At 46.5% G+C, this 27,766-nt stretch overlaps 3 protein-coding genes across 5 annotated transcripts; 2 read left to right on the top strand and 1 right to left on the bottom strand.

Annotated features, from left to right (window-relative positions):
• The first annotated feature begins 160 nt into the window (after positions 1-160).
• Positions 161-12,522, top strand: LRRC59 (leucine rich repeat containing 59). Its single transcript, XM_079134336.1, has 7 exons — positions 161-494; positions 2,438-2,497; positions 4,174-4,332; positions 4,556-4,660; positions 6,796-6,868; positions 9,518-9,691; positions 10,557-12,522. Exons 1-7 carry the CDS (start codon positions 390-392, stop codon positions 10,802-10,804), a joined length of 924 nt encoding a protein of 307 aa, XP_078990462.1. The 5' UTR covers positions 161-389; the 3' UTR covers positions 10,805-12,522.
• On the bottom strand, positions 10,853-20,933 carry EME1 (essential meiotic structure-specific endonuclease 1). 2 transcript variants are annotated; one of them, XM_079134335.1, is made up of 9 exons: positions 20,828-20,932; positions 18,600-19,402; positions 18,391-18,515; positions 15,012-15,098; positions 14,796-14,917; positions 14,489-14,606; positions 14,148-14,263; positions 13,195-13,384; positions 10,853-10,980 (listed from the first exon to the last, which is right to left on the bottom strand). In XM_079134335.1, the coding sequence occupies exons 2-9, from the start codon at positions 19,366-19,368 to the stop codon at positions 10,909-10,911; spliced, it is 1,599 nt and encodes a 532-aa protein (XP_078990461.1). In that variant the 5' UTR covers positions 19,369-19,402; positions 20,828-20,932; the 3' UTR covers positions 10,853-10,908. The 2 variants fall into 2 exon arrangements, with proteins under 2 accessions (XP_078990461.1, XP_078990460.1); XM_079134334.1 differs by lacking the exon at positions 10,853-10,980 and adding an exon at positions 12,020-12,948 and having other exon boundaries at positions 20,828-20,933.
• MRPL27 (mitochondrial ribosomal protein L27) lies at positions 20,870-27,418 on the top strand. Of its 2 annotated transcripts, none has more exons than XM_079134338.1 (4): positions 20,870-20,972; positions 23,227-23,352; positions 23,759-23,826; positions 26,132-27,418. In XM_079134338.1, the coding sequence occupies exons 1-4, from the start codon at positions 20,933-20,935 to the stop codon at positions 26,336-26,338; spliced, it is 441 nt and encodes a 146-aa protein (XP_078990464.1). In that variant the 5' UTR covers positions 20,870-20,932; the 3' UTR covers positions 26,339-27,418. The 2 variants fall into 2 exon arrangements, with proteins under 2 accessions (XP_078990464.1, XP_078990463.1); XM_079134337.1 differs by lacking the exon at positions 20,870-20,972 and adding an exon at positions 21,402-21,425.
• The last annotated feature ends 348 nt before the right edge of the window (positions 27,419-27,766 follow it).

Genomic DNA, 27,766 nt, shown 5'->3' with positions numbered 1-27,766 from the left:
TGACCTTTCGCCACCTGGCGCCAGGCCACCCGGGAATAGGACTGCCACGTCTGGCAACCGAATTGCTCCAGCCGAGGCGGCGCCGTGCACGGTCCTGGCCGCCAGGGGGCGCGCCCGCACCCGCTCGGGCCGCTCTGGCCCAGCCCTTCTCAGTGGCCGCGGAAGGTGACGTGGACACGGAAGTGGTCGTCGTCGCGGCTGCACCGGTGGGAGCGGGGCGCGGGGCTCGGAGTGCGTCCGGCGGGCGGACGGGCGGCGGCGGTCTTGCAGTGGCGGCGGCGGCGGAGGGCACAGGCGTGGTCCGTTGGGTGCTCATCTGCTGAACGACGAGCGACCTTTCAACCTCTCTATCCTGCCGGTCGAAGGGGGCCCGCTCAGCCGGCGTCATCATGACCAAGGCCGGGAGCAAGGGCGGGAACCTTCGCGACAAGCTGGACGGCAACGAGCTGGACCTGAGCCTCAGCGACCTGAATGAGGTCCCGGTGAAGGAGCTGGTCAGTATAGTCCCACAAGGCCCAGGAGCCCACTGTGCCTGGCGCTGGCCCCTACGTGGTCGCCTCCTTCCCCAGGCCTCAGTTTTCCATCTTTAAAACGAAGTGGTAGGGGCAGTGCTGAGTGCTCGGTGCGTTGCTGCGTCCGGTCCCAGTGTTCTTGGGACGTACACGTGTCACTTTGGCGCCGTTCCAGAAGATAGGAAGGATTTTCCTGTCCGACCCTGGGCATTTTAAGGGCCAAGAGTGAATCTGTCCCCGTTTTGGGGGCTTTCACGGCGCCTCGCTCGGTGCTGGACCCCAGGTAGGAGCGGGCGCAGCGGTTGCTGGGTGTTTTTGAGAATGAATGAATGACTCGGTCCGGGAAAGTAGGCCTCCTGGTAGACCTGGGTGTGGCCCAGAACCCAGCTTTTCTAGGAAGCTGGCAATCCCAGCTGGCTGCCCCAGTCTTGAGACGGCGTTCTGTGAAGAAGGTGAAGTCCCTCTGCCTGACTGGCAAGGTTTCTTCCCACCTGCGCTGAAACTGGCAGGAATCCCGGCCGACCACCCACTCCATCCCCAGGCTAAGGTCTGGGGCCCCAAGGAGATCACACACCTAGTTTGTTGCCATTGTAGAGCAGGGTCCCACATCCCTGCTTTTATAAACCAGAGCTCCCCACCCCCACCCCTACCCCTTTGGCCTGCCTGACTTGGGATGACCTACACTCTCCTTTCTTCCTTTAACGAATTACATTTGCCCTTGACTCTTGGCCCAGTCTTCCTTCCACTGTGGCTTTTAGTGTAGCGACTAGAATGGGATTCTCAGTTCATATCACAGCTCCATTGCTTAATAGCTGAGCACCCTTGACAAGTTAGTTAACCTTTATGTCTAGATTTCCTTATTTATAAAATGATACTAATAGTTCCCATCTCATAAACTTTTTTTGGAGGAGGGCTACCAGGGATTGAACTCAGGGGCACTCTGCCACTGAGCCATATCCCCAGCCCTATTTTGTATTTTATTTAGAGACAGGGTCTCACTGAGTTGCTTAGTGCCTCACTAAGTTGCTAAGGCTGGCTTTGAATTCACGATCCTCCTGTCTCAGCCTCCCAAGCCACTGGGATTACAGGCATGCACCATTGCCCCAGGCTCATATACTTTTTATGAGGATTAAAATTGTAATGTAAAATGCTTGGAAAGTAGCAAGTACTGATAGATGTAGCTGTTATTGTGGTGTTCTTCTCCCTGTAATATCCAAAACTTTTTTGGTTGGTCACACTTTATTCTGAGGACTTTTGACAGTTGGAAAGGTCAGATTGACCCAGGATCTTTAATTGAATGTTTGCTTCATTTCCCACCCCAGGAAGATGGCCAGCGTTGTTTTAGTCTGGCTCTAGGCCTGCTCTCTGAAACTGTTTACTCCAACGGTCCGTGCACATTATCTCCGGGGGTGTGGGGGGCAGTGGTCAACTCTGCAGAGCTTCAGCACTGGACACCATGGAAAAATTGAGGTGGGCCATGAGGACCTTCTTTCCCTCTGGCATTCACTTGTGTACCTGTTCCTTCAGCCATGAGTTGGCCATCACATAGGGGATATTCAGTGCCTTCTCTGAGGAAGGTCCTAAACTGGGGAGTATGCAAATTGCAGAGGTTTATAAAACATCGTCCCTGTTCTAAAACCTAGTAAGGGGAGTGATAGAGAAAAATTTCAAAATGCTATGGAGAATTTCTAAGAATTGACATTTTCCTTTCTCAGAAATTCCACAACTAAAACCCTCCTTTTTGCATTCTTCACTAGATCACAATTGACTGGCTCATTTTTTCCTCTTATCCCCAGGAACATGATACTTTAGTGCCATTTTTTTTTAAAGCCTTTCTTAATCGTGGGAACTTTCTTTGGAAAATGAGCAGATGTCATTGAATTGTTCCAGGTGTTGGTTTGACATGTTTTTCTCATCTCTTCTAGGCTGCACTGCCAAAGGCCACCATACTGGATCTATCCTGCAATAAACTGAGTAGTCTACCGGTAAGATTGGCAAGCAATCATGACTTCTGGAGCCTGGATGCATTGCCTTCCTATTGCGGGGGGTGGGGTGTCATAAGGTATAATTTCAGGATCGGCCTACAGGCAGGCTCCAGCTAATCTGAGTATGTTGGGGAGGGGGTGGAGGGGAGTGACTTATCTCAGAGGGAAGGGAATTGAGGTACAGGCCTCATTCTAGCAGTGGGGAAGTCAGGCCACAGAAAATTAAAGTCGACAAGCTGCTGGCTGAGTCACTTACAGGGCTCATCTTTTTTCTTGCTTTTTCCTTTGGTAAATAGTTTACCTCCCTATTTCATAGAGGAGGCTGGGGACCATTTTGTTAGTTGCTCTGCATTTCACGGAGAAAGTTGGAATAGTTTCCTTGTATACCCCCAGTCCCTCCGTGCATCTTTTGGTGAGGCACAAGACAGAATGTGATTTTATAAGACTGCCTTACCATTGTCCTCACAAACAAGGACTTGAATTACTTCAGATTTGTTGCTGTTTTTTGTTGGGCACATTCATCCTGTGTTGAAACCTTTTGATTTTGCTTGCATCGCTTCTCCCAGTTCTCCCTTTGCTCTACCTGGGCAGGTGCTAGATTCCTTCAGCCTCCTCAACCTCTGCTGGGTAATGACTCTCTCCTCCACAGCATTGCTTCTTCTTCGTCAGGCCTGTGTTTGCTGTCAGTGCTGCCTCTTCCACCCTTCTTTCCAGCATTGCCACTCCTTGCTTTATTCCAGGGTAGATTCCCACTGGGTTCGACTTAAGGATCAAATTCAGAAGTTGGCAGTTTCTTCTTTGGATCATTTGTCCAGTTCCCTCTTGGCATTCTCCTGAGCCTCACTTACTGTCTGTAGCATCTTTTCACAGCTCATCAAAACTGTTTCTAACAGTTCAGGAAGCATCTGAAGTCCCACTTCTTCCAGGAAGTATTGTTTCTAATTAAAGAAGGGTAGCAACTCCTCACAGCTTCTCACCTGCTGTGCACATCACCAGAGTCATTCAGCACCCGCAAGTGCACTTTTCAATCTGACTATTTTGTTGTCTGTCCCAGCAGTTTCCATTTTGCTCTGCAGTGCAGATCCTCTGGTATTTTCAAGTCCCCAGAGAGCATAAGTAGTGCCTTGTTAGCCAACTAGTACCATCACTTTCAGATGGGTGCTGGGCAAAGTTTGAATTTTGGGGATGTTTTGGCATGTACTGAAGAAGAGCCAGGTTCTAGGCAGAGTGGGCCCTAGGCAGTCATTGTTCCTAGCCAGCTGTTCCAAGAGCACTCATTGAGTACCTGTGCAAAGTACTGTGCTAGGTGCTACAAGTAACAAGACTGAGATTGAGTACTCAATGCTTATACACTGTATTTTGAGAGATCTTAGAAAAGATTAAGATAGGGTGTTGTGGGAGGACAAAAAGGTCCCTTGTCACTCTAGTAGCAGTATGAAAGATGAGCAGGAGGGAGAACAGATTTTTTTTGCTCCTGGTAGTAAGCTGTCTTATGCTCATGTTTCAGTCACTACCATCAGCAGTGGCAGGTCTTCTCTCCATTTTCATGCTAGGAGGAATAGCTAGTGAAAGGTAGAGCTGGAATTTATGCATAGGTACTTCTACTTGGGGACTCCCCAGCTATTAAACCAAAGGGTGTGAGCTCTAGGCTTAAGTGGTCTCTCTCTGGGCCCTAGTCGGATTTCTGTGGCCTCACACACCTGGTGAAGCTGGACCTCAGTAAGAACAAGCTGCAGCATCTGCCAGCTGACTTTGGCCGTCTGGTCAACCTCCAGCACCTGGATCTCCTCAACAACAGGCTGGTCACGCTGCCTGTCAGCTTTGCTCAGCTCAAGGTAAGAATCCATGCACCGTGGTTGCACAGCCATGTGTGACCAGGCCCAGGGACTGATTGCACATGACCTTGAGAAAGTGGTGAAAAATACCACCTTGCTGGCCTGTCTCAGATGGCATCCTGGGGATGGAACACAGAGGAGCTTTCTTCTTGCCTGCTCTTCTACCTAGAGGGATGGCATGTGTGAACTCGGGCTTAGCCAGCCTCTTTGCCCATCTCTTTAGAACCTAAAGTGGCTGGACCTGAAGGACAACCCCTTGGACCCTGTCCTGGCCAAAGTGGCTGGTGATTGCTTGGATGAGAAGCAGTGTAAGCAGTGTGCAAACAAGGTAAGTCCGAAGCTCTCAGGCATCTCCTTCACATGTTCCCCTAGGACTTTCCTCTCCCCACGCCCCCCTTCCAGGGCACTGATAGCTGTTTGTTGACTAAAGCACCAAGGTCTCAGTGGAATTCATTTGTTAAACCCTGGGGAGATTTATTTCTACATTTACAAGTACTGTAATACCACCATCTTCTGCTTTACTGCAGTACTTCCTTTCCTAAGAAACCAGGACCTGGGCCAGAGGTGTAGCTCAGTGGTAGAGTGCTTGCTTAGCACGTGCAGGGCCCTGGATGTCATCCCAGCAAAAAACAAACAACCCAGTAAATAAAATGACTGAATGAAGCAAAGAAAAGAAAACAGAACTTTGCATTAGAACACTATGTTGATATTTATTTTAATGGGACAAGAGGGTTAGGGGCTATAACGTTTTTGAGGCACAGTTATTGTATGAGTTTTGATAATAAAAGTATTCCAATTTAAATTTAGGGCTGTGGATATAGCTGAGTGGTAGAGTGCTTCCTAGCATCTCAAGGACCAGTGTTCAATCCCCAGCAGTTGGGGAGGGGATTTATAAATTTATACCTATAAACAGACATGTCTAGGGCAGTCATGGCATTTGATTATAGTTGGGGTCATCTGATAGAGGAATGAGGAACTGTAGGCATTACACAAGGCAAACCTTGCCCTTGGCCAGTAACCATGATGATGTCCTGCCCTCCCTGCTCATTAAGAACAGCATTTTTGTGGAGTATAATTGCATACCTGTAACCCCAGCAACTCTGGAGGTGGAGGCAGGAGGATTGCAAGATCAAGGCCATCCTCAGCAACTTAACAATACCCTGTCTCAAAAAATAAAAGAACCAGGGACATAGCTCACTGGTAAAGTGCCCCTGGGTTCAATTCCCTGTACTGCAAAGAAATAGAACATGGTACTTTAGAAGTGATGTCAATTCTGAAAACTGACAGTAGCTACCAATGATTATTCTTCCTTTGTACTAGATGCTTTGTGTATGTCATTTCATAGTCCTTCTAACCCTGGGAAGTAGGTATTGCCTCTATTTCTCTTGACACGAGAAACACTCAGCATGCATACACTGTCATTGAGCTCTTCATTCATTTAGTAGATATGTTGGATCATATGAAATTGTTATTTCACAGTTTATGACTCACAGAAATAGTTTTTATTGAATGCAAAGGTCTTTTTTGCTTGCACATGCCTTTCAGACATGACCAGGTAGCAACATGCGTTGTGGATATCATAACCTAGGCCACAGTCTGTGGCACATTGGCTCCGTAGCTGCAGCATGCTGTAGGCATTGTAGGGGAGTGGTTTGGACCAGTCAGACTGAGGTCGCTGGTCTCTAGGACAAAATCTGTCCTCTGGTAGCTCATAGTCTACATTGGAGCAGTCTCTCCTATTTCTGAACTACCTGTGTTTTCAGATAATTAACTCCTGATGGTAGCACTTGTCCAGAGGGACAACTCTTAGCCAGCTCAACTGGGTAGTTGTGTGTTTGTTTAGTATTCAGATTTTGGAGTGAGTCAGAGGCTTTGAATTTGGGCTATCCTCACTGTCGTGCTTGCCCTTCTTCAGGCCCTGCCCCTCTTTAGCTGAGCAGCCATTTTTATAAACTCTTGGAAGAGGTGTCACATATCAGATGCCTCCAGTTACCTACACTCTATAGCCACAAGAGATACCTATGGACAGGACAGTTGCAGTCTTAAGACTGAGATGGGTAGGTTGCAAGGAATTACAGGGAAGAGGGTTCCTGAAGTAGCTAAAGGCAGGAGAGAGTTAGGAAAGCATGTTGGAGGGAATGCTGTTCCTGATGGCCAGGGAGTTTCTGAGAGGATCATATGAAATCATGTACTTGAAAGTCATTGTAAATGGCAGGACTATCTACAGATAATAGTATTGTGTTTCAAATATTTTTTCCTGACAGCTTTAATGAACTGTGTTCATAGGACTCTCCTGCTGCTGAGTTTGGTGCAATAACTTAGGATGCAGAAATGGGTTTAACTCATCTAGTTCTGCATTGCTAGGGCCCCTGGCAATCTGGGATCCTGAGCTCTTTCCTGAGCAAACATGAGCTGTGAACACTGCTACTTGGAGTAGTTCAGAGCCCTCCTTTCCTTTGACAGGTGCTACAGCACATGAAGGCAGTGCAGGCGGATCAGGAGCGAGAGAGGCAACGGCAGCTGGAAGTGGAACGAGGTAGGTGGCTGTCCCCCAACTGGTTATCTTCCAATCCTTATCCCAGCCAGTTGAGTTTCATGCTTCAGGTGCTATGCTGAAGAGCAAGTGCTGATGGACAGTATGCTGGTAGATGGTGTCATCTTTATCTGATGACTGTTTCCAGTCCTGGCTTCTCTGCTGAGTTCCATCCTCGTCCTTAGAGGATTAAAAGGCATCTCAGGAAAAAAAAAAATAAAAAAAAAAAGATATCTCAGACATGGCTGAAGCAGGCCCCTCTCCCCTTCGGCCCTTCCTAGCTTTCTCCCTAAACAGGAAGTCACTATCATTGTAGTTACTCAAACCTGAAATGGGAAAGATGGATCCCTTTCTTTTGTTATCACATCTAGACTATCAGCAATTCTTCTGTGTGACACTTTCTCTACCTTCAGTGCCACCTCTGAAAGAGGACTTGACTGTGCCATATCTATAGACCCATTCTCTACACAGCAGCCTGGGGTATCTTTTTATTTTTGTTCTTATTTTTTTGCGCGTGTGTGTGTGTGTGGTACTGGGGATCGAACCCAGGGCTTTATGCATGCTAGGCAAGTGCTCTAACCTTGAGCTAGACCTCCAGCCTGTAGGGGGATCTTTTTAAAAAAGCAGTGCTACTGTATGCTTAAAACCCTCAAATGACATTGTTGAATTTAGAATGAAGTCCAAATTCATCATTGGGGCCCACAGGCCACCTGGGCCTAACGTTGGCTGCTACTCCTTAGTGCCATTAACTTAGCCACTCAGGCCTCTGCTGTTGCTTGGATACACTATGATCTCACTTTTGGGCCTTTGCTTGGTTCCTTCCCTTCAGCTGGCTATATGACTGGCTTCCTGTGATCCCTCATGTCTGCTCCAGTGTTGGCTTAGGTCAACCTTAACCCTTGCCAGAGTACCCAAACTAGAGGACCCATCCTACCTGTATCTCCCCGACCTCCTCTGTTTTCCTGATGGCACATGTCCCTGTCTTTACTGTGTTTGCCTATGTATTGTGTCTCTGTCTGTGTTAGGTGCTAGAACCTGCTCTGCCTCCTCCACTGATGCTTCTCAAATGCTCAGAATGGTGCCTGGCACGGAGCGTGTGTTCTGTTGACTGGCTGACTTCTGATCCCCCTAAGGAAGAACTGCATGGTTAGAAGAGGGATGCCTGCAGTACTGACTATAGGCGATCTTTGAGCTCACAATGCCTAAGTGACGGTGTCCCTTCTCCATGCCCAGCCACCATGGCAGACATGCCCGTGTTCACTCTGACCCTTCCTGTTTTGCTTCTTGATGGTGCATGTTCTCTCAAGGCTGGCTGTGGTGGGTTCTTGGCATTCTTGGTGCCCAGTCAGAATGTGGAGCTGGTATGGCTATAGAGAAGCAGTGGAAAGCTCCAGTACTTACAGTACTGTTGTTCAGCTACATGATGATTCAGATAGGCTTCCAAGCCCCAAAAGAACATTTAACCACCATTTTGTGGCATTTGGGCTTTGGAAAAAATGTATTTTAGGCTTCCAAATAACTGATTTGGAAATGCAGTCTTAGAACCCAGTAATTTGGAAGTTGAGTGCTACGTGTAAGCATACTTGAGCTGTTAAGTAAATCGGAGTGTGTAACAGATTCCTGAGTTAAAGTTGGTAGATAACTGACAAAACATTTGTGTCACTTTTTAGAAAAATATTGCTGTTAGCTGTAACCCTAAGTGTGAGTGATCATGTTCTTCTTACTTGCCCTCCTCCTCATGCCACATTGATTTCTGAAGCTTGGGAAGATAGGGTCCTGTAGGATCAGCCCTTCCACTGTTCCTGCTCCTCATGATTAAGTTCTAGGAGGTTGTCAGTTGCTCTGCTGTTTGCTCTTTTTTATGGGGGTACCAGGGATTGAATTTGGGCACTCAACCACTGAGCCACATCCCTAGCCCTATTTTGTATTTTGAGTCAGGACCTCACTGAGTTACTTAGCACCTCACTTTTGCTGAGGCTGGCTTTGAACCACAATCCTGCCTCAGTCCCCCCGACTCCTGTCCAGCCACTGGAATTACAGGCATGTACCACCACGTCTGGCTACTTTATTTATTTATTTTTTTAAAGACAGGGTCTTTGATGTTTTGGAGGCTGGTGTTAAAATGGGCTTAAGAGACCCTCCTGCCTCAGCCTCCCGTATGCTGAAACCACAGGGTGCGCCACCGTGCCTGGCTTGCTGCGCCTTCTGAAGTAGTACCTTTGTAGAGGAATACAGCCCTGTCATACACCTATGCCTATCTTGGTTCCCCTTATTTCACTCCAGTCTCTCCTGCTTGTAGACAGGATAGCCCTTAATAATCCATGCAGCAAGTCCTGAGGGAGTTTATTATTTTTTAGGAAGAGCTTCCTAGAGAGTAGAACCCAGGTGGCTGGTTCCTTTTTCTACTTCTTGAGGGTTTTATTTATTTACTTATTTATTATTTTTGCTGCATAGAGCCCAGAGCCTCATGTGTGTGCTAATAAGCAAGTGCTTTACCACCAAGCTACATCCCCAGTCCTCCTTTTTCTATTTCTCATGTGACCCATGGCACAAAGCAAAAGGCAGCTGAATTCTCACTTTTAATTACTGAGGAAAGCAAGCTGCTGGAAGGTTTAGGGGAGAGGGGTCATGTTTTAGTGTATTTTGTTGTAGAGGCAGAGAAGAAGCGGGAGGCCAAACAGCGAGCTAAGGAAGCTCAGGAACGGGAATTGCGGAAGCGAGAAAAGGCAGAAGAGAAGGAGCGTCGGCGGAAGGAGTATGATGCTCTCAAAGCTTCCAAGCGGGAGCAGGAGAAGAAGCCCAAGAAGGAAGCAAATCAGGCCCCCAGTAAGTTGCTGTCTGGTCTAGGTTGTAGCTTGGGCACAGGGCAGACATGCGTGTGTTTTCAGGCACAAATGAATAAGCAAGCTCACAGACCACAGTTACATAAACTGTAGTCACACCTGGGAGCAGCGTGGGAATCTTGAGAGTGTGGTCATAGGGAATGGAGGACTCTTGGAGGGAGCTAGTGCTGGCTGTCTTGTTTCCCAGTGCCACATATGGGTGTGCCAGTGCCAGTCACTTGTGTGTTGGAGCACTGTGGAGTAGGGAGTTTCACTTTCTCCAGGGCTGAGGTTCTAAAGCCTGTTATTTTTTCTGATTATAAATAATATGTGTTCATTGTAGAGATTTACAAAAGATATCATCTCAGAAAATAGCAGTCACCTATGATACATTCCCAGTAGTGATTGCTGTTTACAATGTGGTGAATTGTATTACCTTTCAGGCTTTTTATACATGTATTATATAATGATGATGACATTCACTGGATTAGTAAATCTGGACCCTGTTCCCAAATGCACAGTGATCTATCCCTGCTGAACACCCTGATAAGCCCCTCCTGCTCCCAAGGGGCCTGGATCATCTCCATGTTACTAAGGAGAATGTAGGAACCTGGGGACTAAGCTACAGGAGACATGCAGAATGAGTTCCAGTTTCCAGGGTAGTCCCTTGAGATCCCAGGGGTGAGGTGTTTATGTTGCAGTCTCTGTAGCAAGCTCTTAAAGAGCTTTAATATCCATAAGACATCTTTCTCTTTAGGGCTCGAGGAGCAGGGGAGTGGATCTGCAGGGAGACTTGCATAGATTGTAGACAGTGGGTCTCCTCAAACTAACAGAACTTCATTTTGTCCCTTGTGACTTTATCCCTCCAGAATCTAAGTCTGGCTCCCGTCCCCGCAAGCCACCACCCCGGAAACACACTCGGTCCTGGGCTGTGCTGAAGCTGCTGCTTCCACTGCTGCTGCTGTGTGTGGCTGGTGGGCTGGTTGCGTGTCGGGTGACAGCACTGCAGCAGCAACCCCTCTGTACCAGTGTGAACACCATCTACGACAATGCTGTGCAGGGTCTGCGCCGCCACGAGATCCTCCAGTGGGTCCTGCAGACCGACTCCCAGCAGTGAGCTTGTCCTCCGCACCTGCTGCCTCCCGGCCTTGGAGCTCGGATTCCTGTGGAATTGGCTTCTGCTGGACACAACCTTTTTAGCGTCAGACCTACCTGCCATCATCAAATGGCTGCCAGTTGGTACTTGAGACCTCCCCTTTGTAGGACTTCTTGTTGTTCCTTAGTCAGGGTTCCCTGGTGGAATGAGAAGAAATGGGAGCTGGGGGGGGATAGTTACCTGCATGCCTAAAGGAGTAGGCTTGGGGGTGGGGAGAGAGAAAACAGCCTTTTCTAGTTATACTAAGCTGTGTAAAGGCAAGGCTTGTTTCTACTAAATGGTCAGCTGTCACTACATTTTTACTTTTGTATGTCACAAACCCTTTCTTTCATTCCTCCCTGGGTAGCCCAGGCAGATCAGGAGGCAGTGTGTTACTGGGGATTAGGGACCACCACATTCAGCAAATCCATTCGAAATTGGAAAGGAGATTACCTGTTTCCTAAAGGACCTATGAGACATTCAAGCATTTTAGTGACCATATAAAATTTCTGGCTGCGAAAGGAACTTCACAACCATCAGCCTAATGTAACACTTGTAGGCAGAGAAAATGAGGCCTTCCATAACTCACCCACAGTCTCCTAGATAGTCTAAGGCAGAACCAGACTCCCACTCTGGTATTCTCTCCTTGACATCATTTGGCCTCCTTTGTAATGTTCAGAGAACAACTCACACCAGAATTATGTCTCAGCCAAAGTATAGTAACTTTCACAGTAGACAGATTCATGACTCACAGAGATCTCATGCCATCAGGGTCTTGGGCAGCTCCTGTGGAGTCCTGCCCCAACTTAAATGGCTTCCAAAAATGGCGGCAGGCCCAGCTCCTCGCCTCAGGTTCAGAGCATTAACTCCCTGTTTGCCAGGATGTGAGAAGGTGGATCTCTGCAAAGCTGCATTGTCTGTGACAGCTCCATTAGCACTAGGTGTGACTAAATACCTCAGAGGCAACCTGAACACTCAGCTTCATAGACACTTAGGTTCAGAATTGTTTGATTCTAGACCTATGACAGAAGGGAAGGAATGAATGGAAACTAGGAAATGAAGGGAAACAAGTAGCAACATGGAGCTGAAAAGTGGTGCATAAAACTAAAGACTAGCACAAACGAGGGCAGCACTGTCCATTTTCTTGGCTACTAGATTAAGCATTTTCTTGCCTCTTCCTCATCTTTTTACAAACAGTTGGATGAAGGGATCAGAAAGGACCGTGTCTCAGTGCTCATTCACTGAAAACTCCCAATTGCTCTTTGCCTCTCTCCATGGGGAGCAAAAATCTGTCACAGTTTAGAGACAGGGGGCAGGGTCCAGCTCTTTCGCCCTAGTGGCCCATCTGGGTAGTTCTCCCACTCATGACTGTCCTGATACCAGAAGAAAGGACTTTGCTCTCTCCTCCCCAAGGATAGCTGTGCCACACAGGTCCACACCTTACTCAGAATCACTACACATTCCTTAGTCTTCCTCCAAGCTCCAGAGCCATTGGTATAAATGCTTTATTGAAACTAAACACGTAATACATAACAATGAGATTATGAAAATACAGAAGTCAGCCTAGTCCATAGTTTCTTTGGCTGGTTGAGGCAGCTCAGTGGCTGAGCCAACCTGCAGGCAAGAGTTCACTCCGACTTCGAGATTTGATGCTGATTCTTTTGGATTTCTACAATTATTAAATCCATGTCTGAGTGGTCTGTCTTTGTTTCTTTGTGTTTCGAGAGTTGGCTGGGGCAGGGGTAGCAGCTGATTTTTGCTGGGAGAAGAGCAGAACCAAGTGTCTCAGCCTTCTGCTCTGAGTTCACAGGGAAGGGGACAAGTAAGGAGAAAGACTGGGCCACCTCTTAGCTAGCCCCAAGAGGTGCTTCCATTCTCTTCATTACAGTCAGGTTCTAAGGCTGGGGAGGTAGAAATCAGCATTTTATCCTTGTCCCTGTGAACCAGCATCAGTCAGCACCATCTAAAGAGAGATCTGGCTGCAGAGTGGTCATCTGAAGGTAGATACGCCTAGACAGCTCTGGCCCAACACGGCGGGAAGTGGATGTCACACCTTCCCCACGGCGCACCTGTATGTCTGCCAGCAAATTCTGGCGTTCTTGCTCTGAAAAACACCTCTGATAAGCCTGAAAACAGAAATGACCTCTTAATACTGTACTGTCCACAGCTGTCCCCATCCATGAGCAGAAGGGTGGTGGGCTTGGGCTGGGGAATGAGAATCTGTGGTCCCTCCCTGGGTCAGCATGAACAGAACCAATCCACACTGCTGACACATGACGCATCTTTGGGTCCTCAACAATACTGTCCATGGAAGTCATCTAGGGGGCCACTGAGGCCAAAGCAGGGTAGGGGGTGACCGTGGAGCAGCATACCTGTACCAGGAGCCGAGGGGAGGGATAGGCACCCACAACAGCACTGGCCATTTCCAGGCTGACTCGGTTCAGCTGCTGAATCTGTCTTCTCCAGACTAGTGCCAGTCCCCTGCCAGAGCGGTCTACCTTCACCCCTCCAGCCCAGTCGCTCTCCAGGCAGAAGGAGAAGCCAGTTTGATCTCGGAGTCTCCTGCAGACAACACAGCTGGGGAACTGAGTAGCTCATTACTCCTACATTTGCCCCTTCAAATAAGGACTAAAAAGCACTCTGTCCACTGACCTGGAGGTGGATACTGTATTATGTCTGACCAGTTTGAGCCTTCAGTGATTTGAGTGATTACCTCATTCCCAAGAACAGTGTCAAGTTGTGGTTTCCCTTAAAAAACTACATCTAGGGCTGGGGTTGTGGCTTAGTGGTAGAGCACTTGCTTGGCATGTGTGAGGCACTGGGCTCAATCCTCTGCACTGCATGTAATATAAATGTCTACTGACAACTAAAGGATATTAAAAAAAAACAGGGCTGTAGCTCAGTGGTAGAGTGCTTGCCTTGAACATGTGAGGCACTGGGTTCGATCTTAAGCATCATATAAAAATAAAGATATGTCCATCTACAACTGAAAAAGTACTAAAAAAAAGAAACTACATCTATCCTCTTTCATTACAAGAGAAGGTACCAGATTCTTCTTGTAAGTTAAAGGAGAGTATTTTGTTGACTGGTCCTGGGGATTGAACCCAAGGGCACTCTGTCATTGAGCCACATTCCCAGTCCTTTTTATTTTTGGAGATGGTCTTGTTAAGTTGCTGAGGCTGGCCTTGAACTTGTGATCCTCCTGCCTCAGCCTCCTGAGTTTTTGCTGGGATTACAGACATGTGCCACCTTGCCCACGTGGCTGCAAGAATTATCCTCAAAGGCAAGTTCCCACCTGGAGGCAGGCTTTGCTGGGGGCACTCACTTGAAGGGTGCCTCAGCCACAGCCTTTGTGAACGTGCAGGCGAAGTCAGCCAGTTCTTTCCAGCTCTGCACAATCCGAACCTGGGCTTCTGTGTGTAGCTGCAGATCCACCAATGCCTAGGAACCCAAAAACAATAATAGAGTGGAAAGGCAAAGAGACTAGCTGGAAGTGGTCCTCTCGCTGTTCACGGAAGCTGCACCCCAGCCCCTTGGCTCTTCATTTGATCCCCTCTCTCCTACTTAGGCCAGTGTAGAAAGCAGAGTCCAGCGGGTACTTTTTTCTCTCAGTAGCAAATTGAATTACAGGACTAATGAGTATCCACCTGAACAGGAAGTTCTTACCTCTTCCACATCTACCCTGGACACCATAGGCCCTGCGCTGGGCTCTCGTCTCTGCTGCTTCTCCTTGACCCGTTTACTTGCTGCTCCCTGTTTCCTTCTCCTTGGAGGATTCTGAGCCCTGGAGCAGGGGAGGAAAGTGAAGGACAGCAGCTCCAGGCGGGGGGTGTAAGAGTGAATCAGCGCGTCCCACAGGGCTTGTCAGGGACACCTCTTGCACTGACTTACAGCTGGGGTGAAAAAACTCACCCTTACTGGCCCAAGAGCTGCCCGGTTTAACACTGATTAAGCCTCCAGGGCAAATTCACACCTGAAGCTTTTCTCCAGATCCACAATCACCAGTGATACAGCTTTCCCTCCTGTCCGTGCTGTAACATCAGTTATGAAGCCTCGTAGTGTGTCCTTCCCTTTCTCGGTGCTGCCTGGACTTCCCTGTGTGAAGGGGCAGAAAGTGCATTGATACTTCCTCCCTGTAAGAGGGCTGCTCTGCTCCACGCCTCAGCCCTGCTCCTCTGTCCCTGCTCACCTGCTTAAAGTTGTAGATCATGGACACAAAAGCTTCTGCCAGGAGTAACACAAGGATCAACCGCTCCTCCACCCAGTCCTCTCCATCCTGCCAAAGGACCCAGAACACAACACTGTGACGGAGGTCAGCAGGTGTGGGACGTCCATGAATGGCCAGGTCTTCTGGGTGAATGAATTCCTTGCCTCTTGTGCTGCCTCCTTCTCTCCCGCCTCCCCTTTTTTGTGGTGCTTGGGACTGAACCCATTCTAGGCAAGTGCTCTACCACTGAGCTACATTCCCAGTTCTTTTATTATTTTATTTTGAGACAAGTTCCCACTAAGTTACCCAGGGTGGACTCAAAACTTGTGATATTCCTGCCTCAGACTCAGTCTCCCAAGTAGCTAAGATTACAAGTCTGTGCCACTGTGCCCAGCTTCCTTTTTCAACCTCTGTCCCCCAAGTACTGGGGACTAAGTGGTGCTTTATCAATGAGCTATGTCCCCAGTCCTTTATTTTTAGTTTTTGGTACTGGGGATTGAACTCAGGCATGCACTCTCCCACCCCCTTTTTCAGTGCTAGGTATCAAACCCAGGGCCTCACACATGCTCTGCCACTAAGCTATATCCCCCATAGGGCCGCTTTACTGCTGAGTCACAGTCCCACCCTTTTTATTTGTTACTTTGAGGACAGGGGCTCACTAAGTTGCTTAGGCCTTTGCTAAATAGCTGAGGCCATCTTCCTACCTCAGCGTCCCAAGTTGCTGAGATTACAAGTGCACACCACCACACCCAGGTTATTTTATTTTTTACTTTGAGGCAGGGTCTTGCTAAATTGTCAAGGCAGGAGGATCACACTTGGAATCCTCCTGCCTTGGCCTCCAAGTAGCTGGGATTACAGCCACGAGCTACCACTCCCAATCTTCTTCTTCTTGACTGAGGTCAAGGTGGCAAGGAAAACACACTAATGATTCTGTCCCTCCTTAGCCTTAGCCTCAACTCTTTAACCTTGGGGCATTGCACCTCTGAAACACTGAATTAGACAGGAACATTGGCACTGGGGTCCAGCTGAGTGAATGAGATCTCACCCTACAGAAAGAAAAAAGAAAGCAAAAACCAAAACAAACAACAAAAATGAAGGAGGAGGAGGAAGAAGAGGGAGAAGAAAGGAAACTTAGCACATTTAAAGGAGCTAAGAAGCAACAGCCCATATTTTGTATGTGTTTTGAATAGGAAATGGAGGAAACAAAAGACTCCACTTTGAAGGTGGAGGCTGAGCTGAATGGCCCTATGAACACAGGTTGTGGATGAAAAAAATCCCAGGGGAACCTCTGTGAGAACAATTCTTCAAAATAGCAAGGGCGCAGTCAAAGCCAAGGCTGCTTCAGGGCCAACAATCCAACAGCAACAGTGTGACGGAGAGATTACCGAGCAGGAAGGTTTCTGACTGGTTCCCTGTAAGCAAAACCAAGACCCCTCAGACAGCCAAGTGTAGATGGCAGGAGCCCTGGGTTCTAGTTCTGGCTGTGGTTCTGAACCAGGCTTTTAAATTCTCTGAATCCGTTTCCCAACCTGTCATGTGCAGAGAACACCTACTTTATAGGATAACTGAGACTGAAACACAAGGGAGGATATGGAAGTGTCTAGAAAGGATAAACTGCTAGATGAATATAAGGGTTTGCTAATACCCTCAAGTCAAAAGTGAGGGTTAAAAAGAGGGGTGGGAGGGGTGGGAGGGAGGGAAAAAAATAACAGAATGAATCAAACAACATTACCCTATGTAAATTTATGATTACACAAATGGTATGCCTTGACTCCATGTACAAATAGAGAAACAACATGTATTCCATTTGTTTACAATAAAAAAAAAAAAGTGAGGGTTACTGTCCTCAATTACTGAGAAAGTTATGAGATCCAAAAAGAGAGGGGAAAAATCTTGCTTCATCCAAAAACTCTTGAAAATGATGGGCAGAGGACTGGGATTCACATACCGATATGAGACATGACAGGTAAAGTACCTGGGGAGCCTAGGCAGGGGAGGGACACACACTGTAGGTCTACTAGGGACTGGTGCTGGGTTATCTTAGTTCCCACATCAGGAGGACTGAAAGGGATGAAACAGTGTCCTCATTTTATACATGAGACAACTGAGGCACAAAAATATGCCTTACCCAAATAACTTACTCAGAGTAGCAGCAATAAAACCAAGAAGCTGGGATTCAAACACAGGCCCCGTTCCCAAAGCCCAGTTAGAGGATTAAGAATCCTACGTGGATTATCTTCCCTTGCCCCACTCTGCCCAGCAAGGTGATCTCTACAGACATCAACAAGGACCTTGAGTCCTCAGGCTCTCAGCTGGGAATCAAAGTAGGGGACTGGAAGGGAAGAAGAGCGTGAAGTCAGGGGATTTCCTTCCCTGGTTCCCTCCCAGTGGGATCATCTGGCATTTGCTATACCCTTTCATAGGACATAGTTTCTCTGAAGGTGGGCCGTCTCTCTCTCTCTCTCTTCAGGGTCTTCTTAGGGTGGGGTAATGGGATTTGAACTCAGGGGCACTTGACGACTGAGCTACATCTCCAGTCCTTTTGTATTGTTTTTACAATAAAGTCTTAAGTTGCACAAGGCCTCACTAAATTGCTGAGACTGGCCTTGAACTGGTAATCCTCCTGTCTCAGCCTCCCTAGTTGCTGGGATAACAGGTGTGTGCCACAGCACCTGGCTTTATCTCTTTAGATTCTGCTAACCACTTTTATCATCTCATTCCTCAGGCTGGAGGAGGACTGTAACTGCTATGCCAGTGCTTCTCAACCAGGGCGAATTTACCCACAAAGGACATTTTTCTGACTATTACAACTGGGGGTTACTGGCATCTAGTGGTTAGAGGCCAGGAATGCTGCTAAACATTCTACAGTGCACAGCCCCCACCTGACAAAAAACAAAAAAACAAAACAACAACAACAAAAAACTATCAGATCTAAAATGTCAATAGTACTGAGGTAGAGAAGCCATGAATTATGCTATCAAAAACCCTGAGCTGAGCTGGGGTCATGGCTCAGTGGTAGAGCGCTTGCCTAGCATGTGTGAGGCACTGGATTTGATTCTCAGCACCACATAAAAATAAATGAATAAAATAAAGGTCTATCGACATCTAAAAATATTAAAAAAAAAAAAAAAAAAAAAACCCTAAGCCACCGTGCTGTCCCTTGTCATTTCCTTGTACCCTGCCCAAGCCTTGGGAAACAATCTCTTTATTAAATCCTCCTCAAATTATCCTAAGCAGAGTATGCCATCTGTTTTCCTGCAGCCGCCCTAAGTGATGTATATCCTTTAACATAAAGGCATTACGTATGCTGTAACTCTAAAGGGTAGAAGGAGAGAACAGCCACTAGCCAGAAAACCCTTACCTCGGCCAGTCCTGCCCTTCTCCAAGTGATACTGCAAGGCACAGCCTGTGTTTCGATTGCACAGCAGCACTCCATGGACTGCAGAGCTCCCAAGAGCTGGCCCCCACCTTCCATCTGTAGAAGCACTGCAACAGATGGGAAAGAACCTATCAGTGGTGGTCCAGGAAGCAGACAGTTCAGTTCCAGGTGAAGTCAGACGCTAGGAGAACCTGGATCCAGCACCACAACAATGTGCTTTAAGCATTCCTCTGGCCTCGGGGCTGTTGCCCTGTTGACTAGCGCTGCCTTCTTCTTTCTTTTCTGTTGTCTTGGGGTGCCTTCCTTCTGGCTTCCTTGTTCCTGCTGCTGGCATCCCTGCAAGTCTCTTCTCAGGACCTTCTTCCTGTGCTTGGTTCTCTTCTGGGGTTGGGGGACATCAGAATTTGTTTTGATTACTTCCAGCCTGTTGTTCTGAACAAGGTGGGTAAACCGGTAAGCTGGAAGCTGACTGCATGGATTGTCTAAGACAGGGTCCTGGTGACCTAACACACTCCTCTCTGAAGTATCATAGAGGGGAACATCAGGGATCTTTGAAAAGGGCTGTTTTTTCAAGTCACATGATGCTCCTTCATTATTTTGATGATCCAAAACACTTTCAACTGGGGAGCTGGAGTCCTCAGAGCTTAGCCGCTTGTGTGTCAAAAACTTACACTTAAGTCTCTCAGCCAGGGGAACCAATTCCTCTTCACTTTCACTTTCGCTGCTTAGTACTCTGACTGGCTTTGTTTGTGTGAAAGTTTCATCAGTGTCTGAGACAGGTGGTGGATCTTTCAACCCTGGTGATGGAGGATAGGAGGCCTCAGAATCTGAGGAGTCAATCACTACAATCTTCTCTGCACTCTGAGGCTGCCTTCTCTCTGTAGAAGACAGTTCCTTCTTCAGAAAGGAAAATGTCGGCAACTCATCGGAATCACTCTCACTGGATTCTAGTGACTTCATTACAGCCACTAACACGTACTATCACATTAACTGCCTAAAAGGAAAATACATAGGTGGTAATGTCAAATTCAGTTCACTAGATATGTTCTTATCGCCAAGTTTTATGAAAACAAATGAGCCAGGCATGGTGGTGCATGCCTGTAATCCCAGCAACTCAAGAGGCTGAGGCAGGAGGACTGCAAGTTGGAGGCCAGCCTTGGCAATTTAGTGAGACCCTGCCTCAAAAGAGAAAAAGGGCCGAGCATGTAGCTCAGTGGTAGAATCCACCTTGAATTCAATTCTCAGTACCACCACCACCACCACCACACACAAAATAATAATAAAAAAGAAAAAGAAAAGAAAAAAAAGAAAAGGAAAAAATTCAGTTGAGGGGGAGTAGCTCAGTGGCAGGGTACTTGCTTAGTATGTACAAGTCTCTAGGTTTGACCCCCAGCATTGTAAAAATAAATAAAATGCACACTTTAGTGGTTTTAGTACATTCGATGTTGTGCAACCATTACCACTAATTCCAGAACATTTTTATCACCTCAAAAAGAAATTCTATAGCCATTAAGAAGTTATCACCTTAGCCAGGTGTAGTGGTGAATACCTATTACTCCAGCAACCTGGGAGGCTGAAACAGGAGGATCCCAAGTTTGAGACAAGCATGAGCAATTCAGGGAGATCTTGTCTCAAAATTAAATAAGAAGGCTGGGAATATAGCTCAGTGGTACAGCACCAGCCTACGTGTGCAAAACCCCTGGGTCAATCCCTAGCACAGCAAAAAAAAGTCATTGCCCTGACAACCAAAAGGTTTCTATAAATTTGCCTATTCTGGATATTTCCTATAAATGGAATCATACAATATGTGGCCTTTTGTGACTTGCTTCTTTCACTTAGCTTCATGTAATATTCCTCTGTATGGATATGCCACATTTTGTGTATACATTCATCACTTGATGTACATTTGGCTTCTTTCCTTTTTTACTATCATGAATAATATTATTGTGAACATTCATGTATAAATTTTGTGTGGATATATTTTCACAATTCTCTTGTGTATATACTTAGGACTGGAATTGCTGGGTCATATGCAAGAGTCACTCTTGGAAAGAATATTTACTAACACTGTGTGTGTGGCCCTGGATAACCCTTGTAATCTTCCTGGGCCTCATTTTATTTTTTAGTATAATAGAAATAATAATGCCAACTTTGTTGATTTGAATTAAATGGAATAATACGTTTACCGTGCTTAGCATTACCTAGCATACGGTTATTTGACTAAGTAAGTTGAATGACTAGAGAGTGGGCCCCTGCAAAACGAGGGAGTGGGACAAGCGGACCCCTGTGGGTCACGCTCCGCACGGCGGAGGCCGGCGGTCCGCAGCAGAACTCCCTGCACGCCCTGGCCACCCGCTCCGCAGTGGTGTTCAGACCTACAGCCTTCACCCACTGAAGGTCAGCGACCCGGAGAGCTCACCTGCAACCTTCCGCGCCACTCTTTCAACTGGCATGCAGAACCCGGAAATAAATCTCCCGCTAGCGGAAGCAGATTTTCAAGACCGGAAGTGAGTATGAGGCAAACATGGCGTCGACCGTTCTGTCGCTGAGGACGCGGGCTGCTGGTAAGTGAGGTGCTGTAGTCATTGCGGGGCAACCGGGAGCGGGGCCGGGAGGTGGTAACTGTCCCCGCGGATGGCCTTGGATGCGTAGCGGGGGAGTGGGGGACACGCCAGGGTTGGGTGGGGGGAAAGCTGTCACTGATCACGTGACAGGTCGTCGGCGCTCCTGCGCCGGGGCAAGGCGGGGTTGGAGAAGCACGTGTCATTCCCTATCCCGAGTACAGAAGACTTCTTTGTCGGTCGGTGACGCTGGCACGCAGCTTTCTCTCCCTTGGTTTTTGTGGACCCTTTTATCTGTGAAAAGGACTGAATCCAAAAACGTAAATCTAATTCACTCAACAGATTTAGGTCGTTCCTTGTGTCAGACACTGGTACCATCAGAAAAAAAAAAAAATATGAAGACTTGGTTTCAAACCGCTAGACAGTTTTTTCTAGTAGATGAGTCAATAAGCATGTGTAAGTAAAATAGTTGTCAATTTTGAAAAATGCTCTGAAGAAAGTACATCTGAAAAGTTCTTTGAGGAAATAACTGAGTTTAGACCTAACAACAAAAGGAGGCGGGGCCAGGGGGACTGAGACTGGCTGAGGCTTCCAGACCAATCTTAGCAAATTACTGAGACCCTAACTCAAAATAAAAAAAATAAAAAGGCCTGGGGAAGTATCTTAGTGGCAGAGCGCCCTTGGCTTAAGCTGGATAGACCACGGCACTGCTTGCTGAGGAGGATGGGGAGAAAGGAGAACAAAGATTTACAAACAAGATAGTGTAGGTAAAGCAAAAGCCCAGTCTCTTATGTTAATAAGTGAATGAATGAGTAGAGATCCTGTTGCTGGACACTTAATATCTCTAATTTTTTTTTTTTTTTTTTTTGTAGTCAGGATTGAACCCAGTAATGCTTTATCACTGAGCTACATCCCCAGCCCTTTTATTTTTTAATATTTTTTCTTAGTTGTAGATGGACACAATACCCTTATTTTTATGTGGTACTCACAATCGAGCCCAGTGCCTCACACGTGCTAGGCAAGCTGTGTACCACTTAGCCACAACCCCCCTCCCCAGTCCTTTTTATTTTAAGCTAGGTCTCACTAAGTTACTGAGTCTGCCCTCAAACTTGGGATTCTCCTGCCTCAGGCCCTTCAGTTGCTGGGATCAAAGCTTGCACAACCCTTCCTGTCTTCTCTGTTAATTCTTATCCATGCTCCTTTGTTCCAGCTAGTTTTTTTCCTCATGAAAACTTCAGAAACCTAGGCTTCCAGAACTCTGAACTCAGGCTTCTGACACCCAAAAACTTCCCTAAAGATGTTTGGGTAGTACTCAAATCCTTCTTGGTCTGGAGATCTGAAAGCTAGACCTGTTGGTCCTAGGTTTGTCTACAGCAAGAAGCTTCCATGTTAGTATGAATTTTAATTAATTTTCCTTTTTAAAATAAATGCCAGTGATTTCTTAGCCTTACAGTTGTTCTTATCAATTTAAAATAAATGAGCACTTTGGGATGAGTGCAGAGAAGTCAGATTAACTTCTTACATTGTGTTGATCTTGATTGGACTTCTGCTTGGTGTACTTTGGGGAAAAAGGAAACAACTTTCTGAAATGGCCAGGAGCCTATGGGAGCCACACTCCAACCAGCCTGCCCTCTTTGTGTGCAGGTATCTGGTGTGCAGTGGGTGAATAGATAGCTTCAATAGGGTGGGGAGGCTGCTGCCGAGGCTACCCTCTCAGTGTCCTGTTATTGGGCTTTCTAGGTTGTCTGTGCCTCTCCATGGGCGTGAGGGTGAGTGAGGCTCTGAAACAGGCAGCGCTGTGGTGTCTTCTTGCTGGCTTCTTTGATTTCTACAGTTTTGTTTCTCTTCAGTAGTACTGAATGTGCCAGGACCCAGAGCGTGTGATTTTTTTTTTTTTTTTTTAATTTATAGTTTCCTGTTCTCCCCACCCCTGTATACCCCTCCTTCCTGCATGTGCATGTGCACATGCACACACACTCTCTCTCTCTCTCTCTCTCTCACTCACTCACTCACTCTCACACTCCTAGGCCCCTACCTCATTCAGCACTTAATCTCCAAGCAGTACAAGGAATGAGTGTTCCCCTGCTATGGGAGAAGGCCAAAGGACTTCAGGCATTTCCTGAAATCTTAACACTTAGCATTTCTGTATTTCTGTTCCCCTCACACATCTTTCTCCTCTCCCCTGCCACCTCTTAGCAAATGGGCCATGGAGGCAGAGAAATATCTAACAGTGTTTTTGTTTTCTCTGCAATTACAGCCCTGTTGAGCCCCCCTATAGCTGTAACTCTTGCTGTCAGAAGTGCGTCCAAGAAGACAGGTGGTAGCTCCAAAAACCTTGGTGGAAAGTCACGAGGCAAACATTATGGCATCAAGAAAATGGAAGGTGAGAATGTGTCTTAGCTTCCGTTACCCATCTGCACCTTGTCCTGCTGCTCCTGGTTGTTCTCAGAAAAGCATGAAACCCATTCTGCAAGTGCCTGGTCCTGACCTCTCCTCTTTGTTCACCATGGCATTTGGCTCTAGATTGAGGGGGCAGATAAGATCTGAGGAGGGGTGAGGGATCCTGGAAGAGGAGTGAGTTTGAATTTTATCCTTGAAACTAGAGCAAAAAGGCTGCTGGGTAGGGGATTGGGCACTGTTTGTGTTGGACCATGTGGCAGTTGTTTCTGGTCAGGGACCTGCTTAGAGGTTGGTATGCAGCACTTGGGCCAACATGTTTTCCTAGAAGTTTGCTGTGCTGCCATATCATTGGGGCTCAGAGACAGCACACTTGTGGACTTCTCTTCTAGGTCACTATGTTCATGCTGGCAACATCCTTGGGACTCAACGCCAATTTCGCTGGCACCCAGGTGCCCATGTGAGTTACTTGGGGGCCCCCCCTTTTTCTTTTCTAGGACAACCTTTCTGTGACCCTAAGTACAGTAATGATAACAGTTGCATTTATTGGGTGTTTACCATATGGTGAGCATTGTTCTTATTCCTGCCCTTATTATCTCATTTCTCTTTTCCAAATCCCTGTGAGGTGGGGATCGTCCCCATTTCACAGGTGAAAAGCCACAGAGTGGCAGGGCCCAAGTGACAGCTGAGATTTGTCTGACATTAGATGATTGCACATTCTATGCCTCATTTTCTCTTCAGTGGGAAATAGGAATGGGTTATATAATTTGATGTAAGGGGCAGTTGCAGCTACCTGAGCACTGAGAAGAGGTATGCTTAAGATATAGAAATGCACACACATTAACATTTAAAAAATCAATGCTATTTTAAAAACAAAACAAAAGATATAGAAATGCAAAGATGGCAGTTTTTAAATGTTTTTAAAAGATACATTTTTAAATGTTCTTATTAATATACGATTCTAAGCCAGGTGCGGTATTGCACACCTATAATCTCAGCTATTCAGGATGCTAAGACAGGAAAGTCACAAGTTCGATGGCAGCTGAGGCAATTTAGGGAGATCCTGTCTCAAAATAAAAAAAGGAAAAGGGCTAGAGATTTAGCTCAGTGGTAAAATACGCCTGGGTTCAATCCCCACTACCAAAAAATTTTTTTTAAAATAATAATGCACAAGGGGCTGGGGAGATAGCTCAGTCGGTAGAGTACTTGCCTTGTAAGCACAAGGCCCTGGGTTCGATCCCCAGCACCCAAAAAAAAAAAAAAAATAATAATAATAATAATAATGCACAATATTAAAGTAGACATTTCCCTTTTTATGACTCAAAGGAGTTTTTAATTCTAGAATCAAATTCAGTAAATTATTTTTCTTCTGTTAAAAACTTGAATAAAACCATAAGCAGCAGTGTAGTGAATTGGGAGTCTGCCTAGCCATGTTTGCCTTTGAGTTGTGTTAGCTTAGTGTTTTTGGTTCTCCTTTCCAATCCTCAGTTCTTAGAGGGTGAGATGCCTCGTGAGTTTAAATATTTTCTTCAAGTCTTAGGAAATTTCAACTTATTCATTTTTCATGATTTCTAGGAAATTTTTCTTTGTATGAACCTGCTATATGGTTGAACGATAACTTGAATTTAATAAAAACAATTCAGTGTGTGTGTCAGAAATTAAATTCATAACAGGCAGTTTCAGCAGGTTGGGATTATTTCATGAGATAGAAGGGTTCTTTGTTAAGACAGAACTATACCGTACCCTTCACCTTATTTATTTATTTATTTATTTTAATTTTTTTTTTAGTTGTAGAGGGACACAATACCTTTCTTTCATTTGTTTATTTTTATGTGGTGCTGAGGATTGAACCCAGTGCCTCACTCATGCTAGGCAAGCGCTCTGCCACTGAGCCACAACCCCAGCCCACCCTTTACCTTATTATTATTTTTTAAAAATTTTATTTATTTTTAAATTTTATTTATTTATTTATTTATTTATTTATTTTTGTGCGGTGCTGGGGATTGAACCCAGGGCCTTGTGCTTGCAAGGCAAGCACTCTACTAGCTGAGCTATATCCCCAGCCCCCTTCACATTATTTTAAGTAATAGTTTAGCTTCCCCCCTTTTTTTTTTAAATCATATATACTCTTCCTATGTGTATATGTATGTATATGTGTATACGTATAATGTACATGTGTGTACGTGATTACTTCCCATACACATGTTTGTATATATGTATATATACATATGCATACATGCATGTATATGCACATGTATATGGAACTGTGCTTATACATGATAAGCACTATATTAGCTGATGTCATTATTATTATTATTTTATTAACATATACATTATTCATATAACATTGATCTATATTTTTCATAAAACCTGAACTTTATATAAATGAAAATGTACATCAAATTGGTGTTTAATAAAACAATTCTTTTGAAGTCTTTTAAAGTCTAAATAAAGCATGTTGCCAGGGACAATGATTTGGGGCATCTTCCCTGGCCCTGGTTTTGGGATCCATTTAGTGTGACTTCTGACCAGCCTTCTGACACTGAGCAGCCAATGGGTTTGGCTGTTGGAGTTTTCTTTTTCCCCCTCTTTTATGGAGCAGAAGGCAAAAAAGTACCAAGCAGTGGGAAGGAAAACATGAAATGGAGTTCTCTAAACCTTACATTCAGCCCCAGGACCTGAAAATCTGGGGGAGAGGTCTATGTGGAAGTCCTGGGATGTACCACCTGGCTCTCCATCCAGCTAATGAGGTCTGTGTGTTGCAGGTGGGGCTGGGGAAGAAGAAGTACCTCTATGCCCTGGAGGAGGGTATAGTACACTACACTAAAGAAGTCTACGTGCCCAGTCCCAATAACTTGGAGGCAGTAGATCTGGTCACCAGACTGCCCAAGGGTGCTGTGCTCTACAAGACTTTTGTCCATGTTGTTCCTGCCAAGCCTGAGGGCACCTTCAAACTGGTAGCTATGCTTTGAAGTCCTGGTTGAGGCCTTGGGCAGAGACTGGAATCCAGGTGACAGGAGAAGGTGATGCCAGAAGTCAAGTGTTGGGGTCACAACAGGGCCTCTGAGGAAGAGGTCTGTTGGAAGTTGACTCTGCAGGAGACTCTGAATGACTGCTGGGACACCTTTTGGGAGATCTGACCTGGGCCTAAATAAAGCTTGCTGGAATCACGAATCTGTGCTGCTTGGGGACAAACTTAGATGTAGCTGCTCACTGCTTTGTTGGCTCTTACCCATGTTCTCTTGTACACACCAAAGGGGGAAAGCAGGAAGGAAGCCTGTCAGAGTGAGGAAATGAAAAGGGGGGCTTTGTTTTGAGGAGAGGATTACTTTGGTACCATTTCCCAGAGGAAAAGGGGAGAGCTTGGGCTCTAGGGTATCATAGCTCCTTTCTCCTTGTATCCTCTAAAAATCCAGGGGCTGGGTCCTAGAATAGGGAGAGGACAATAGAGGAAGCAACACAGTTGTATTTCTTCTTGAAGCCACATGCAAAGGACAGGCTTCAGCCCCAGAGGTGGCTACATGGTAGGCTCCTGCCTCTGTGAGCCCAGAGCAGAGGGAGCTTGTGGGATGGCAAGAGGCTCAGTCAGGCCCCATCTGACCAGCATCCTTCCAGTGATGAGGCAAGTAGGTGACAAGTGACTTCTTCCTGCCTACCCCAATAGCTGGACACTGTAAGCCCACATTCTTCTCTGGTTCTTGATCTGTCTCAAACCATATAGCAGCAAAGGATTTGGCTTTAGGAATACCTACTGAGGACTCAGAGCAGGCTGGGGCAGGCCTTCACCGTCAACTCAACCAGAACCTTAAAAGGCCTGGCTTTAAGTGGAGGGACTGGGAAGGCGATTGCAGCCAGGGAGGGTAGCCATTCCTGTGGGGTTGGCTGTACCCCCAGAGAGGAGCTTATAGAGTCCAGTGGCTTCCTTCCAAGGACTCGTCTCTGCCTGTAGGCATGAGCTCGTTATTTGAGGGCAGAGAAGCCTTCCTGTTCTGAAGTTTTGCCTTAACTTGTCACCTTGTTGTCTCAGGACATGACCCTAGAATCCCCACTTCCCATAGATCTTTGGCAAAAGTGGCCTGGGGTTTCTGGGAGTCCACTTTAGCATTCTTCCATGTGTGTACCAGAAAGACTCAGCAGGGCTAGTCCTTCGGTAAGGGATGTTGGTTGGGGACTGTCCACAGGCTCATGCTGTGTCTTCAAGGCCCCTGAAGAAATAGGAAGGGACATGGGGTCACTCCCTCCTACAGTGATGTTTCCCTGAGCAAGGCACATGACTGCTTCCTGGGACAGGTGAGCTGAACCACAGTTGGGGTGGTTCAGGCAGTGACAGGACCTCTTCATAACTTGGTAACAGTTGGAGTGATAGAGGAGCAAAGATATTAGCCGTATACGTATGTACA

Source organism: Sciurus vulgaris, assembly GCF_902686455.1.
Source record: "Sciurus vulgaris genome assembly, chromosome: 3".
Taxonomy (NCBI): Eukaryota; Metazoa; Chordata; class Mammalia; order Rodentia; family Sciuridae; genus Sciurus; species Sciurus vulgaris.
This window is presented reverse-complemented; position numbering and strand designations above follow the sequence as displayed.

What these genes read in the sequence shown, in the direction of transcription:
- LRRC59 (XM_079134336.1), top strand. Translation starts at nt 390, where the DNA reads ATGACCAAGGCCGGGAGCAAGGGCGGGAACCTTCGCGACAAGCTGGAC. An exon ending in ATAAACTGAGTAGTCTACCG is followed by an intron (nt 2,498 to 4,173) that starts GTAAGATTGGCA and finishes TCTGGGCCCTAG; the next exon opens with TCGGATTTCTGTGGCCTCAC. An exon ending in GGAAGCAAATCAGGCCCCCA is followed by an intron (nt 9,692 to 10,556) that starts GTAAGTTGCTGT and finishes TTATCCCTCCAG; the next exon opens with AATCTAAGTCTGGCTCCCGT.
- EME1 (XM_079134334.1), bottom strand. Translation starts at nt 19,368, where the DNA reads ATGAAGTCACTAGAATCCAGTGAGAGTGATTCCGATGAGTTGCCGACA. An exon ending in TGTTGTGGTGCTGGATCCAG is followed by an intron (nt 18,516 to 18,599) that starts GTTCTCCTAGCG and finishes CATCTGTTGCAG; the next exon opens with TGCTTCTACAGATGGAAGGT. An exon ending in CCAGGGTAGATGTGGAAGAG is followed by an intron (nt 14,264 to 14,488) that starts GTAAGAACTTCC and finishes TTGGGTTCCTAG; the next exon opens with GCATTGGTGGATCTGCAGCT.
- MRPL27 (XM_079134338.1), top strand. Translation starts at nt 20,933, where the DNA reads ATGGCGTCGACCGTTCTGTCGCTGAGGACGCGGGCTGCTG. An exon ending in GCTGAGGACGCGGGCTGCTG is followed by an intron (nt 20,973 to 23,226) that starts GTAAGTGAGGTG and finishes CTGCAATTACAG; the next exon opens with CCCTGTTGAGCCCCCCTATA. An exon ending in TGGCATCAAGAAAATGGAAG is followed by an intron (nt 23,353 to 23,758) that starts GTGAGAATGTGT and finishes CTTCTCTTCTAG; the next exon opens with GTCACTATGTTCATGCTGGC.